The sequence below is a fragment of the Equus przewalskii genome, chromosome 32, assembly GCF_037783145.1.
Source record: "Equus przewalskii isolate Varuska chromosome 32, EquPr2, whole genome shotgun sequence".
In the NCBI taxonomy this organism is placed as follows: Eukaryota; Metazoa; Chordata; class Mammalia; order Perissodactyla; family Equidae; genus Equus; species Equus przewalskii.
Window position 1 is genome coordinate 2,876,376 of NC_091862.1, and position 14,964 is coordinate 2,891,339.

Sequence of the window (14,964 nt, forward strand, 5' to 3'; positions counted from 1 at the left end):
TTTTAATTGAGAATAGTTTTCCACGGAACTTTGGGTTCAAGGCCTCCTTCCTTAGGTCCTCCCTTACCTCTCCCCTCACCTCTTCCCTCACCTCCCCCTTACTTTCTCCCTTACCTCTTCTCACCTCCTCCCTCACCCTCCCACCTCCTCACACCTCTCTCCACCTCCCCCTCACCTCCTCCCTCACCTTTTCCTTCACCTCCTCCCTTACCCTGCCTCACTTCCTTTCACCTCCCCCTCACCTCCTCCCTCACCTCCTCACCTCCCCTCACCTCCCCCTCAGCTCCTCCCTGACCTCCTCCCTCCCCTCACCTCCCCCTCACCTCCCCTCACCTCCTCACCTCCCCCTCACCTCCTCCCTCACCTCCTCACCTCCCCTCACCTCCTCCCCTCCCCTCACCTCCCCCTCACCTCCTCACCTCCCCTCACCTCCTCCCTCACCTCCTCACCTCCCCTCACCTCCTCCCTCACCTCCTCACCTCTCTCTCACATCCTCCCTCACCTCCTCACCTCCCCTCACCTCCTCACCTCCCCCTCACCTCCTCCCTCACCTCCTCACCTCCCCTCACCTCCTCCCTCACCTCCTCACCTCCCCCTCACCTCCTCCCTCACCTCCTCACCTCCCCTCACCTCCCCCTCACCTCCTCCCTGACCTCCTCCCTCACCCCTCACCTCCCCCTCACCTCCTCCCTCACCTCCTCACCTCCCCCTCACCTCCTCCCTCACCTCCTCACCTCCCCTCACCTCCCCCTCAGCTCCTCCCTGACCTCCTCCCTCACCCCTCCACCTCCCCTCACCTCCTTCCTCACCTCCCCCTCACCTCCTCCCTCACCTCCTCACTTCACCTCACCTCCCCCTCAGCTCCTCCCTGACCTCCTCCCGCACCCCTCCACCTCCCCTCACCTCCCCCTCACCTCCTCCCTCACCTCCTCACCTCCCCTCACCTCCCCCTCAGCTCCTCCCTCACCTCCTCACCTCCCCCTCAGCTCCTCCATCAGGTCCTCCCTCACTTTGTCCCTGAGCCACTGGCAGCAGAAGGCCAATCTTTGGAAACTATAACACAGAGAAGGGAAACACACATGAGTGCTCCTCCTAGAGTCCACTGACCACGTGGCCACACCTTGAGCTGGAGCCCACCCATGGCTGGGTCCTGCCACAGCCATGAGCGACCTTGCCTTGTCACCATCCTGGCCCCTAGAGAGAGGACTTCCCTCTCAGCTCAGATCACTAAGAAAATAACTTATTATGAAAATCGCCATGGATAGCTGCACTTTTAGCCACGAGGAGAACCATCTCTTGGGAGACGAAGCCGTGGTATAACTCACTGACTGGAGAGCAGCATTGCCCAGTTCTGTTCTTCTCCGTGGCTCCCCAGCCACGGACCTGCAGAGCCTGGAGAAGGCCAGGCTCCTAGTCACTGAGTGCTGACTCCACATGTAACGAGGCTCCGGCCAGAACACCCCACTTTCTTTTTCTTGAGCCTCTGATACGTTTTTTCCCAAGATTGAGGAGTAGGTGGAGATTGCCCGAAGTTGGACGATAGTCAATTTGTGTTATCTGAGTATTTCTTACAGAGGTTTTGTGGGATGGTATCTGACGTAACACAAAATTTGAGAGATTGTCCTGTCAAATAAGTTTGCAAAACATGACGTATTTCTTGGGGATAGAAAGAAAGGAAACATGTTTTACTTTGTTCAATCCAGCTTCCATATTTGACTCAGACCTCCCCCAATCTCTGCCCCCACCATAAACACACACACACACACACACACACACACACACACACTGCTTGAAATACATGTTCATACCATTGAACACACTTTGAAAACTTCGCTGTAAGTTGCAAAGGTTGAATTGTTGTGGGTCTTTTTGGAGGAAGACTGGCCCTGAGCTAATATCTGTGCCCGTCTTCTTCTATTTTATATGTGGGACGCTTGACACAGATGGCTTGATGAGAGGTGCTAGGTCTGTGCCTGGGATCCGAACCTGCGAACCCAGGGCCTCTGAAGCAGAATGTGCGAACTTAACTGCTACGCCACCAGGCTGGACCGACAAAGATTGGATTATTTAATAGTCACTCCAGCTCTGTAAATTCTGTATGCTCCTGGTCACAGCAGTAACAACGCTGAAAAGGACACATTCATTTTGTTGACACTGCTTCTGTTCACAGCTCTTCGGGAACCCTCCTTTGGATCACCGCCCTAGCCTGTCACCACCTCAGTATCAGAGGCGAGCCGTATGCTACCGTTGGCTTCGGATTTGGAACGAGGTCACTTGGAAAAAAGCGGTCCCCATCCTTCCCTACAAATCCTCCCAACTTCAAATCTGGAGGAAAAAGTGGGTGAGCAAGCTGGGCCACCCTCCCTCCTCTTCCTTTCTTTTCTTCTTTCTTTCTTGTCAAAACTGGCTTCACTGAAAATGCAGAACATGTCAAAATTGACTCCCTTTGCATCAATTGGATTCTCTCCAACAGCACAGAATTTCTACCAAATAGGTTATTTTGTCGCCTTGTGTGATACGTGATGCATGACCAGTACTAACGCTGCCAAAGAAACAAGTCAAAATTGCCTGAACTTGGAATTTTTGATGAATACGTTGTTTTAGGACTTTGGAATATCGACATTTCCCCTAAGAGGCTTTGATGCTTTTTTTTTTTTTTTTTTACCATTTTTGTAGTTCATAATGGAACATCATGCTTCATCATCAGTTTTGATTTTTCTCAAAAACTGCCTTGCTTTCTTCCTTTGAAAGTTCAGAAAAATATCGAAGCTGTATTTTCTGTTGATCTTTCAAATAATGAGGTGCAATCTTCACATAATCGTTGCTTTTGTAGAATGAGTTCTTAAAAACTCAAATTTTTCTTCTCCGCTATTTTTCTCGCAAATCACCACTTATTTAAGTGAATCAAGACTCTGACCACCCAGAGGCCCCCAAGGGCCCTGGGGATGTGAAGTGGAGACCCTCACGAGACTGACCTCTGCTCCTTGACCTTCTTGGGCCAAGAAAATTCTTGCTCATCCCATCATATCATCATTTCAATGAAGCTTCTTTCACACGCTCGAATTCATTTAACCATAAAAATTTGGCATTTTTTGGTTCTAAACAGTGCTCACTATGGAGGCCAGCAGGATCACTACAATTACGGGCCCACCACAGAGCAGCCCTCGAGAGTGTTGATGGTGTAAAATTGCAAACATTTGTAACACGTCACTAATAGAAGAAATACGCAGGTAAGCTCTGAAGAGCTAGAGAAAAGTGCCCAGGAAGGGGTACATCTGTTCTTGGAGAAGCAGCAGAGATGGGCGTTTCTGTGAGAGAGACAAGTATCCAGTGAGACTTAGAATGTGAGGGGAGGTACAGACAACCCAGCTGGCCGTATGACGTGGAATTTTTTATGTGACAGCTCCATGAGATGTTATTGTTCCTGGCAGAAAAGAAAGCATCTGAAGAGTCCTAAGACATCAAAGCTCCAGTATTTACTTGAAAAAGTTGTCCCAGCGGAAAGAAGCCAGACACACAAAGTCACAGGCTGTGTGATTCCATTTGCATGAAGTGTCCAGAGGTGGCAAATCCAGAGACACAGATAGCAGACTGGTGGTTTCCAGAGAAGGATGGAGAATGACTGCTCATGGGCACAGCGTTTCCTTTTAGGGTGACGAAGATGTTCTGGAACTAGGTGGGGTGACGGCTGCACAACATTGCAAATGTGCTACATGTCACGAATGGTAACTTTTACATTGCGCTTATTTCGACACAATAAAAAAAGTTAAAGCAAAAAGAAAGAGATGGGCAAGACTAAACTACTGTGAATAAGGATGCCCAGCGGGTGATACAATCGTAAGAAGCAAAACGCAAGGAAATGGTTCCTGTCAATGTCAGGATGATGATTACTTATTGTACTTGGGGACGTGGAGGGGCTTCTGAGATGACTAACAAAAGTCTATGACTGGACCTGGATGGTTCAGAAAACAAAGGCAGAGAGAGAAAAGTGTTCCAGCAGCTTTAGACAGGAGGCTGTAATGCATATTTTGTTCACTGCCTCTTTTCATTCATATGTACATGTATTTGTTCCCAGCCTTGTCCCAGGAAAGAGTGAAAGGAGTCAAGCAAGGACAGAAGCACATCAAGACTGTTCTGGTCTTATATGTCAGTCGGGTTCCTACGTGATAGTATTTGGCAGAAAAAGAGGCCTTTTCCCCAAATGTGCAGACGTTCTAATGAGACCAAATCGTGCAACTGCCATCGCTCGAAAACCAGAGATTACATCTTCCTCTCCCTCAACGTTTTTGTTTTCATTTTTTGGGGTTTTTTGGTGAGGAAGATTGGCCCTGAGCTAACATCTGTGCCCATCTTCCTCCATTTTATATGTGGGATGCCACCACAGCATGGCTTGATGAGCAGTGTGGAGGTCCGTGCCTGGGATGTGAACCTGCAAACCTCGAGCCACCAAAGCAAAACACACGAACTTAGCCACTATGCCACCGGCCTGGCCTCTTTCCCTCAACATTTTTAAATCTCACTTCTTTATCATGAGCCGGGTTGGAATGACTCCTTAGATGTGAAGATGCATCTTACAGATATGGGTGAAGCACGTGGTATTATGTTTTAGTTTTTGAGTATTTGAAGTTTTAGGGCCAAAATAGTGTTGGGCCATCAGTCAGGGAAACGTGTGGAATGTGGGCGGTACATCTCTAAGGTAAAACGTGGGCCAATTAAACTGAGATGAAAATGGGCTAACGTGAGAATTTCAAAAGCAACAGGAAACCTTATACGGGAAGAATTTGCATTCACGTGCACAGACGCCAAGGATACGGAGGAAAAAATCACAGACAGTCTCGCTGAGGTAGGACAGTCGAAACTATGAAGTAAAGAGACTTACTAAGGAGATGTGTGTAGTTATTTAAAAATCCTTGGACTTCCACTCTGGAGAAGATTGACTAGTTGTACATGTCCCGATTCCTCCACTAAATGCAAGTGAAAACCTTGGGCAGTGCGTACGAAACCAACACAAGGAGGCACTGAAAGGTGGGCAGAAGGCAGCCCAGCAAGGGACCCCAAGAAAAACAGGGTGGCAAGTTCCCTGGGGTTTAGTGTTTTGAATCTTTTCTTTTGCCTCATACCCCAAACTCAGTGCTAAAGGAGCCGGCAGACTGGAAACACAAGCAGACACAGACTGCAGAAGCCCAAGCCTGCTCTCGACAAAAGGCCCAGGAGAGGAGCAGCTCAAGGAAATTGCAACTAAAGGACCCTGGGAAATGGGTTGAGATCTTTGGTTCTGAGAAACCTTCAAGGGACTAGAAGTGTTTTTCACTTGAGGGTTAGCTTCCTATTTCTTTTCAAACCTGGAGTCCATTTCCCTTTGACTCAGGGCTCCTGGGAGCAAACAAAAGAGGAAACAGGAAATCACGATCAGAATCTTCTGGAAGGAATGGGATATAAAAGAAAAGAGTGTTCCCATGACATTGAGGTTGCTCTGGTGTGTGGAAGGCAATAGGGGGAATGTGGTACCCACTCACCAAATTCTCCTGGAGTGGAATGGACAGAGCTAGAAGTTTCTTTAAACAGTCGTTCCAGCCAACTGTGGATGACACGTAAGGAGGTCCTAGAGGCCACAGATCTCAGGCCGAGTTGAAACAGACTCTGCAGGCATCAAATGTAAAATTATTTTAGCAGGAGAAAGGATAGGTGGCCCTCAGGGCTCTGCAGAGTCCTGCAGACACCAGCAGGAGGCAGCACCACGCGTGGTCCCCTAGCCAGCCTCTTCAGACGTCCCCTTCCAGACTTCCTCTTCCTTGTCTGTTGAGCAGACTCACCAGTCTGTCTGTGCAAATGTGTGTGTGCAGTTCTTAATCACAATTCACCTGCAAACCGGTTAGTGGCACAGATGATGGTGGAGGCAGCAAAGGATGCTCCTCTAGGACCTCTTATCACCCCTGCAGGGGAACCTGTCAGGAAGGGATGGTGAAAGGCAAGGCATCCCCCACATCCTCCTTAGAGATGCTAAGGTCCCCAAGCATTTGAAACCCTATCAGCAGTTACAATCTTCGCTAGAATTGCCAGGTACCTTTGCAGTAGGACAATGTGTTAGACAAGGGTGACGACTCAGGCTGGCTTATGGGATAAGGGAAATTCATTGTCTTGTGTTACTGGGACCCATGGGAGAGATGGCCTCAGGCGGGAATGGACGGGGGCTCCTGTGTTCTTCACAGGACCTTAAACTTCTCTGTCTTAGCTTGGTTCCATGTTAACCCATTCCCTCTACAGCTCTATTTTGCTTTCCTGTGTGGCTCAGCCTGACACCGTCCCATTCTAGGATCCCAGGGTAAAGAAATTCCCCTATGGCCTAGCGGTAAATTTGGTGCACTCTGCCTCCGTGGCCCAGGTTTGGTTCTCAGGCACAGACCCATACCACTCGTCAGTGGCCATGCTGTGGCAGTGACGCACATACAACATAGCACATGATTGGCACAGATGTTAGCTCAGGGCCAATCTTCCTCAAACAAAGAAAAAAAATTATTTTGTTTTGGTGAATAGTCTATCAAATCTGTGTTTATTGCCTGGGGTGATGCACAGCTATCATGTGATAAGACATGTGACATCCATCACGAGAATGTTCAAGCTTCAGTCTTTAATTGAGTCAAACATTTGGTTGTCAGTTAAAAAAGAAAGTAAAATCTCTATATACAAACCAAAAAAAAAAAAAAAACAATAAAAGGAAAGAAATGTGCTAAAATCATATTCTAATGTTTATATTGGTGTTATGAGGATCATCTCATTAATTTCTGGTTTTCAAGATCTGGGAACAACATAGGAACAGAATACATGGCTGGGAGGGGACTTGTCAGTTTGCTGATGTGCTAGTGTGATACGAATGAACAGCTCCCAGAAGAGAGGCGACTCTTGTTCCTGAGAATCCAAGGGAAGGGGCAGACCGGCTCGTGGGCACCGGGGGCCTGGAGTCCTTCCAGTGGAGAGGGACATTTGCAGGATTAAACTGGTCTGGGGACACAGGCCAGGAGTCCATCTGGGGCAGAGGCAGTGAGTCCTTGCAGGGCACTAGATGAAGGGCAGGGGCTCAGGTGACCCAGGTGGACACGAAGCCCAGATTTGGGATGAGGACTGGGTTACATAATGAGCTGAGGGATGTTGTGGCGAGGGTACTTCGATGGTTCTCTGGGTCTCATGAAGCGATACCTGGGTTCTGGGGCAGGAAACCCAGCTACTGGGAGAACGGTAAATCCTATTACTGAGTGTAGGGTGCTGTCAGGCAGGCACTCAGCCACTGAGACAATGGGGAGACGGCAGAGCATTTAACTCGAGACAGGTGACCTCTGGTGAGTGACATAGGTTGGGATGTATGCCCAGGTGTTTAGATTTCTTTAAATTTTACTTTCTTACGTTTGTTTCTCATATGGTTATACCTGTAATTTATTTTTTTCCCATAAGGTTTAGGGGGTTTTTCTAAATGGAAAAAGCCTCAGAATAGAGCTTTATTTTATATCTCCATTTTCTATACTTTTCAGAAACCTCATAATTGGGTATATGAAAACAAACCCATCCTACAGGTACAGAAATGGAAGACACAGGAAGGAGGGAGAAAATTCAGCCTCTGTCACGTTGCTCATTCATTCATTTATTCGTGCATTAAGAAGGGCAATGTGCTGGTGCTGTATCATCGAGGCCCATGCTTCCCAAACTAGCATCTTTAAAACACATATTGTTGGCCCCACCCAGGTTTCCAATTCAGTAGGTCTGGGTGGAGCGTGATCCTCTGAAGTTCTAACAAGTCCCAAGTGATGTCATGCTGGTGTGAGCCACATTCTTCTCTACCTTTTCCCATCTGAACGAGTGACTTGGGTTTAGAACACAAGGGATGGTTGGGGGAAGAACGAGGTAAATAACACAATTCCCTTACCCACAGCTAATCTAATTAAAGAGTTTTTTCTTTTAGGCAGGGCAAGAACTACAAGTGACTATGAAAAATAAAAAGATTAAAATAAACATAGTAACTATTCCAGGGAGATATAAAAATTAACTATGAGCCAGCCCTGATGGCCTGTTGGTTAAAGTTTGGCATGTTCCACTTAGGCAGCCCAGGTTCGCTTCCTGGTCATGGAACCACACCATCCATCTATCGGTTGCCATGCTGTGGGGGCCACTCACATGGAAGAAGTAGAAGGACTTACAACTAAGGTATACAACAACGCTTTGGACTTTGGGGAGAAGAAAACAAAAAGACAAAAGATTGGCAACAAATGGTAGCTCATGGTGAATCAGTCCCGGAAAAAAAAAAATTAGTTATGGACTGATGAAAAAATAATTAAGGCTACAGAATAGGTTCAAAGTGAAAGTCTGTAAAAAGGAGGGTAATTAACCATTGGGTTTTGTCTTTTGTATTAGGTGTTTGTTCGAAAGAACCAGCCACGCTAAATCTATAGTTTCATGTTTAAATATTTAAGAAGATTTAATCTAAATAGAATCAGTCTTTAAATGCTTAAGAAAAAATGGTTTCAAAGTTGAGTTTAACAAATTGAGCACTAAACAAAGTACTCATTTTTGTGAGCGTAGCCCTCCGTGTTCAAAGCTGATCTGATTTTAAAGAACCAACAAAGATCAGAGTTCATGGCGACCTTCTCCATGTTATCGGCTCACCCATTTATGCCAGAACTAATTTCCAAAACCCCCAGGCACTGCTGTCCTTGTTGTGAGGTCAAAGATGAAGAAAGCCTGGTGTCTACCCCAATTTGCTCTAGGTCCCTGGGAGGGGCACAGGTAGACAAGTCATGGGAATAAGTGTGGGGTGTACCCAGAAGGGCGCAAGGAGAATCAGAGGAGGTCTAGGGGCACCTACCCCGGGGCTGGCTGGGGTGGATCAAGGACGGCTTTCCAGAGGAGTGGTGGCCACACTGACCTCTGAAGGACAATAGCAGTGACTTGGATGAAGATGGGGTTGGTCCTCAGGGAGGGGCCTGTCCTGGGTGAGGGGTGCTCAGGCTGTTGGGAGGGGCGAAAGTTGAAGTAGGAGGGGCAGTGTGGCCAAACCTGAGGAAGCTTGGGTTCCACACTCTGGAGGTGTCTGATTCAGGAAAGCGAGGAGCCACCAAGAGACTCCACACTGCAGAGAGAGGGTTGATGAAGCATACATTTCCGAAGCAGTGCTCTGAGTCAAAATGGAGGAGAGGAACCTGTTGCTGATCTTTTCTCACCCATCCTCACAACATCCCTGGGAAACACATGTGACTGAATGTCGTACGCTGAGGCAGAATGAAGTGGCCAATAGTTGAGTGGCTTTGGCAAGACTGCGATAGGCAGCAACCCAAGTGGGACCAGCTTGAAAGCCTCGCTCCCCACTCACGTCCTTCCCTCTAGAACTTCACTGCCCACTCATCCCATTTTCCAGCAGTGAATGCATCTTGCTGTGACTGTTTCTATGAAGTTCTTAATGCTACCTTTTTGACCAGCTAAAAGTGTTTACCTACTGCTTGTAAATATGTGGATATATACCTCCTCTTCAAAATGGTGTTATACACATAAGCAGACTGCACATCCAAATAAAAACCTTGGAAGAGGGTTAAGACCTTGAGTTAAATTCTAGCGTTTTGGAAATCAATATGAAAGTTGCTTTAATAAGCTTGTCCTGATTTCCATCATGCCAGAACTCGCACCACACTTGGGGGCCTCCAGGCGAATGCTCCTGGGGAGTTAACCTTACTTTGATTAGAGATCTTACGCGCACGACCCTTCAGGAGTGGACTGCAGATCTCATACATAATGCAAACTGCCTGTCAGGCAGATTATCTGACGCTTGGACATTGGTTGCTGACAAAATTATGCATTAGTTTCTTCCCCTGATCTCCACAAACGCTCAAAGTGTTTTTTTTAATCTGTAGAGCAGTGTTTTGTTTCGTTTGCTTTAATAAAAATTCTCAGCATAAGCCGATTCAAAATAATCAAAGCAATAAGCAAGTCCACTTTTTCAGGCGAACCAAAAGCAGATTTCCGATAATGGATTTGTTTTGCCTGTTACGTCTGATAAACAACCTCGCCTCGTTTTCGCAGACCTCTTTAAAGAAAACGCCCTCATCCAGTGTAATTGCAGTTGAATGCTTTTATTTTTCCTTCAAAGCCAAGACAGCACATTATTCTTGAATTACTTTAAATAACATTACCGAAGTATTGAGGACTACAATAATGTGCACACCATAGCCTTTAGGACTGAAATAATTATTGGCACTAAAATATGATATTTAATTTGCATCACATAAAAACCTGAGTACATATGGAAAGAATTTACAGAAATGTACATCTTGCCCTAAGACCTCTCAAGAAATTATTCCTTTCCTGTGTTCTGGGGACTCTCCATTTCAGGAGAAAATCAACTAAATGCCAATTTGCTTCTTATCTTCTAAGCTGCCTGCAAAATGGCACAAGAAGTAAAGAAGTGGTCATTGCTTTCACTTTGAGATTAAAAAAATCAAGAATTTCAGGAGGTGACCTATTGTCCAGGCAGCGACGGGCCATGAGACCCACGTCACCCTAACCCTGGGGCAGACTCCCCATGGGTTGGCTTGCAGTGGCTGGAACTGTCTTCCTGTCCAGCCCAGCAAAGTCATGGGCATCGGTGCTGCAGGACGATGGTGGGGACCAGTCAGGCTGAGCTCACGTCATTCAGGAGGGGTGAGGGACGCCTGGAGTGGGCTAAGGACAAGACTGCACGGAGTGAGAGTACCCCAGAGCCTGTTAATCAGCTGACGCGAGGAGCTGGCCCTGCTGAGCACCAGGCTTCATCCTCCGCCCTCCTGGGCCCATCACATGGCAGAGCTGGTTCTTGAGATGAGCAAAGAAGCCATCTTGCTGGGGGTCCCGGACGTCATTCTTTCAGCCTCCTGTTCTCTGACCAGTGTTGATCTAACCACTTTCCCTAACCAGGAAACCCAGGAAGTAGGATGTCTCTTCCCTTACAATTTCTAGATGACTTGGGTAATCTGAAACTTTTGTGTGGCTCTCCATTATTTGGGGCAGTCAATGTATTATTAGTTTTTTGTTTCTGTTCTTGCAAAAAATACAGTTGGAATTCACACGTAATATTGTGTTTTGAGCGATGGTCTTACTTCTTGTCCAGGATGATGTTTCCAGTCTCGTCTTTCATCCTAACCCTACCAGAGGCGTACTTGGTCTCCTGGTGGCCGTTGCAATACACAGTCTTGCTGGTGCCGTCGGGGTATTCCCTCCTCTTGAACTGGGCCGTGTGGATTTCCCTCTGCCCGTTGCTGAACACGATGGTTTTGTCGCCGTTCCTGGTGGAGGAGAATGATATTGTGAGTCAGCCTGCACAGCAGCCAAAGCTGCCAGCGTGGAAGCAGGTGTGCCTGAGTGACATGAGCACCCAGCTCTGTATCACCCACTCCAAATCTCGGTGGGTGAGGGTAGAGAATATGCAAAGGCCAGAACAGTGAAGGCAGCCAGTGGATTCAGGGTATTGACAGAAACTCAGGGGGGCTGAGAACAGGCGTGTGGGAGAATGCCAGGAGGGAGCACTGGGGAGGACTATTGAGTTTGTTCATATGGAAAGTTTGATCTTGAAGGTGAGAGGACAGGTTGCAGGATTTTATATGGGGGGTGACATGAACATGCTATACTATCATTCAAGATAAACGACCACAGAGGCCATGTAGACTATACTGACGGCGTGACGACAACTGGGGAGGAGTCAACTGCAAGTCCAATGGAGATATGACGAGGGTTTGTGGTGGCAGAACTGGAGGAGAGGAAGAGTCAGAGGTCACAGCCCACAACAGTTAGGCGCCATTGGCTGTCAGAGTCAAATGAGCAGGAGAGTCTCAAACAATCTCTTGACCCACGTCGGGGACGGGATGGGTGGGGCTGACCTCAGGGCCTTTACTCTCTGCACACACTGGCATCAGCAAATAGCAAACCCAGTGAGCGCTTTCTTGGCGAGTCTTAAACAGTTGGTTAGATATATTCTACTGTGGACTCAGGCTCCCAGACGACATGGTCTCAGGTGGCCATATGCGGAAGACCAAAGTTATTTTTATGGTCACAATTCAAGCATGATGGATGTCAGTGAAGAAAACAATTAAAAATCAGTGTTTGCGAGGTCAGCCCAGTGGTGTAGTGGTTAAGTTCACGTGCTCCACTTCAGTGGCCCAGGTTTCTTGGGTTTGGATCCCAGGTGCAGACCTACACACTGTTTATGAAGCCATGCTGTGGCAGGCATCCTACATATAGAGTGGAGGAAGATTGGCACAGATGTCAGCTCAGGGCCAATCTTCCTCAGCAAAAAGAGGAGGACTGGCAGTAGATGTTAGTTCAGGGCCAAACGTCCTCCAAAAATAAATAAATACACAAATAAATAATTGAGTTAATTTTAAGGAATTATTGACTACGCAAACCAAAAATTTGGGAGAGTTCAGATTCACATCACCTGTCACAATACTGACCTTTCCACACTCACAGTTGTCCCGTCAGGAAATACAATCTCTTCTTGTCCGTCTTTAAGATGTTTCACTGTCCCATCCGGAAACATGATTTCCTTTGAGCCATCAGGATAGAATTTTTCTGCAGAACACAATTTCTAAAAATGTGTTACATGGTATTTAGAAACATATTATGTCTAAACAAACTGTAAAATATTATAGAGATTGATTAAAAGGAGAGGATTTTCTTTTTTTCTTCTTCTTCTCCCCAAAGCCCCCCAGTACACAGTTGTATATTCTAGTTGTAGGTCCCTCTGGCTGTGCCATGTGGGACGCCATCTCAGTGTGGCCTCGTGAGTGGTGCCATGTCCGCGCCCAGGATCCGAACCAGCGAACCCCTGGGCCGCCAAAGAAGAACATGCGAACTTAACCACTCAGCTATGGGGATAGCCCCAAAGATTTTCTAATCATCTGAGCTTATAACTAGCATTGCCAGGTATAGTACAAAATGTCCAATTAAATTTGAATTTCAGGAAAATGACGAATAATATTTTAGCATAATTATGTCCCAAATAACGCATGGACATACTTACGCTCAAAACTTATTTGTTCTTTATCTGACATTCAAATTTAACTGAAAGTCCTATATCTTTATTTGCTAAATATGGCAACCTTACCTTTAACAAAAGTTTAAGAACCTAAGGCTCGCATGAAAATAGTCAAGAAAAAGCACTCTGTTAACAGCCAGGATTAAGTTTGCTGTGTCCACTGTTCCAGCCAGAACAGGAACAACATGCAGACCAATCTTTGCACATTCAGCAAATGTATCTTCCTAAACTAGGACATTTGTGGCAACACTTGGCTGCTCGATACACCTTGTAGTGATCCACTCCAATAGATGAGTGACATTCAAGGCCTGGTTCTGTACCTTACTCATTCGTTTTTTTATTTATAATTGAACATCTTGCTCCAGGCAGACTGATTTCCTCCGTCTCATTAAGACACAAAACCTAGATTCCTCCAACTTTGCTCCAATAATCTCACTGACTAAAATTCTCCTTTCCTTCCATATGCTCTCTGGTTCTCCCGATCCTACCCTTCAAGGTCCAAGGTCATCGTTAGTCCCACAGCAGGTGACCTTGGGCCTCTGAATGCCTTTGACCCTTAGTATTGTAAACATTCTCTGTTACTTTTTCGTACTGACTTGGGATGTCAGTCTAGAGAATGAATTGTGGTAAAGAACTGTGCCTGACCCTCCACAGTGACCTCCACAGATAACACTGCTCTTTAACCTCATACAAGACAGAACCTTTAAAAGTCACAGGGCTTATGGCAGAGCGTACTGGAACACTGCTACACCGAATTTTATTATAGGAACAAAGACATAATTAAATTGCATGCATGTGACATAAATCACTATTTGCATATGTTTGTGAACAAAAGAAAAGCTGCTAAATCAAACTTAATTTGTCAGCTTCTATTTGTTCTCTTAATATCCATTTGCTTCCTTTTTATTCGCTTTGTCAACTGTTAGCAGTTGCTGGCAGACAATCAGCAGCACAGAAGAACTTAAGAAAAATAATATAGGTGAGGAATCTTACAACTGAGGAAAAATTCTGCCCATTAAAATAGTGTTTAGCACAAAACTGTAAAAGATTATTTTTGTGTGGTGTGTGGATGGAACACCCAGAAGAAACTGGGGGGCTCTTCTTTGGGACAATATTTTTGAGAACCACTGAATACACAGACATCCTGGTGTGGAATCATACACAAGTCTGCTGATTTGTATGAACTTCCAAGAACATGTGTGTAACACACAATTGCACCTCTAAAATGACAGGAGTGGGAAACAGTGGGGCCTTTGTTTGACTCTGCTCCTGAAATGTCAATCATAGGCAGAAGCATTGAAGATACGGGAAATGCATCCAAGAACAATAACAAGGCTTAGAATTCCTGCTGGAAAATTAAGTGATGTATTAGAGACATTCTACATGGACCAGCTGAGATGCAAAGAGTTTAAAAAGCTTAGGGACAGAAATGAAATACAGATCTATAAAAATATTTTTCTTTTTCAAAAGACGTGAATTAACATTAATCAGTCACCCGATATGGCATTCGTGAATGAGCAAGTGTAATTTTTCATTGTCGAAAATTTACTAAGGCCACTGAAGAAAGCGATTGCTCTAGTGTCTGCCTCTCTGCTTATTTGCCTAGTCAGAAACTAAAGGACAGATTGTGAAGGCAAAAATCCCAGCAAGATACACCAGGCATTGGCTGGAAAATGAGGACACCAAGGAAAAGGGTGGACCTGCTTGGGGGTATGTATGTCATAGGTGATGACGTGTTTAAAGATGACCTTGGTTCTCTCTTGGCAGCAAGGCGGATCAGATACTCTGAATACACTCACACTGCAAAATATCCAGTAATGCTAAATAAAATAACATGAAACATCCATCTAAATGAAGACCCACATTCGTGGAAAGGGCCAAAAATCAGAGAGATTGCTGAAAAGCAGACAAGAATCTTG

General features: G+C 46.0%; 1 protein-coding gene across 6 annotated transcripts in view; it reads right to left on the bottom strand.

The window, feature by feature from the left end:
* Nucleotides 1–10,083: 10,083 nt before the first annotated feature.
* The window catches only part of TCP10L (t-complex 10 like), a 40,439-nt gene continuing 35,558 nt past the window's right edge, over nucleotides 10,084–14,964 (bottom strand). For 4 of the 6 annotated variants that reach the window (XM_070603321.1, XM_070603320.1, XM_008514818.2 and 1 more), the window contains 2 exons: nucleotides 12,462–12,579; nucleotides 10,084–11,297 (listed from right to left, as the gene is read on the bottom strand). In XM_070603321.1, coding sequence (XP_070459422.1) covers nucleotides 11,108–11,297; nucleotides 12,462–12,579 — 308 coding nt within the window. In that variant the 3' untranslated portion in view covers nucleotides 10,084–11,107. Of the gene's footprint in view, nucleotides 11,298–12,461; nucleotides 12,596–14,964 lie in introns of all 6 variants that reach the window. The other 2 variants (XR_011535663.1, XR_011535664.1) reach the window with 1 other exon arrangement.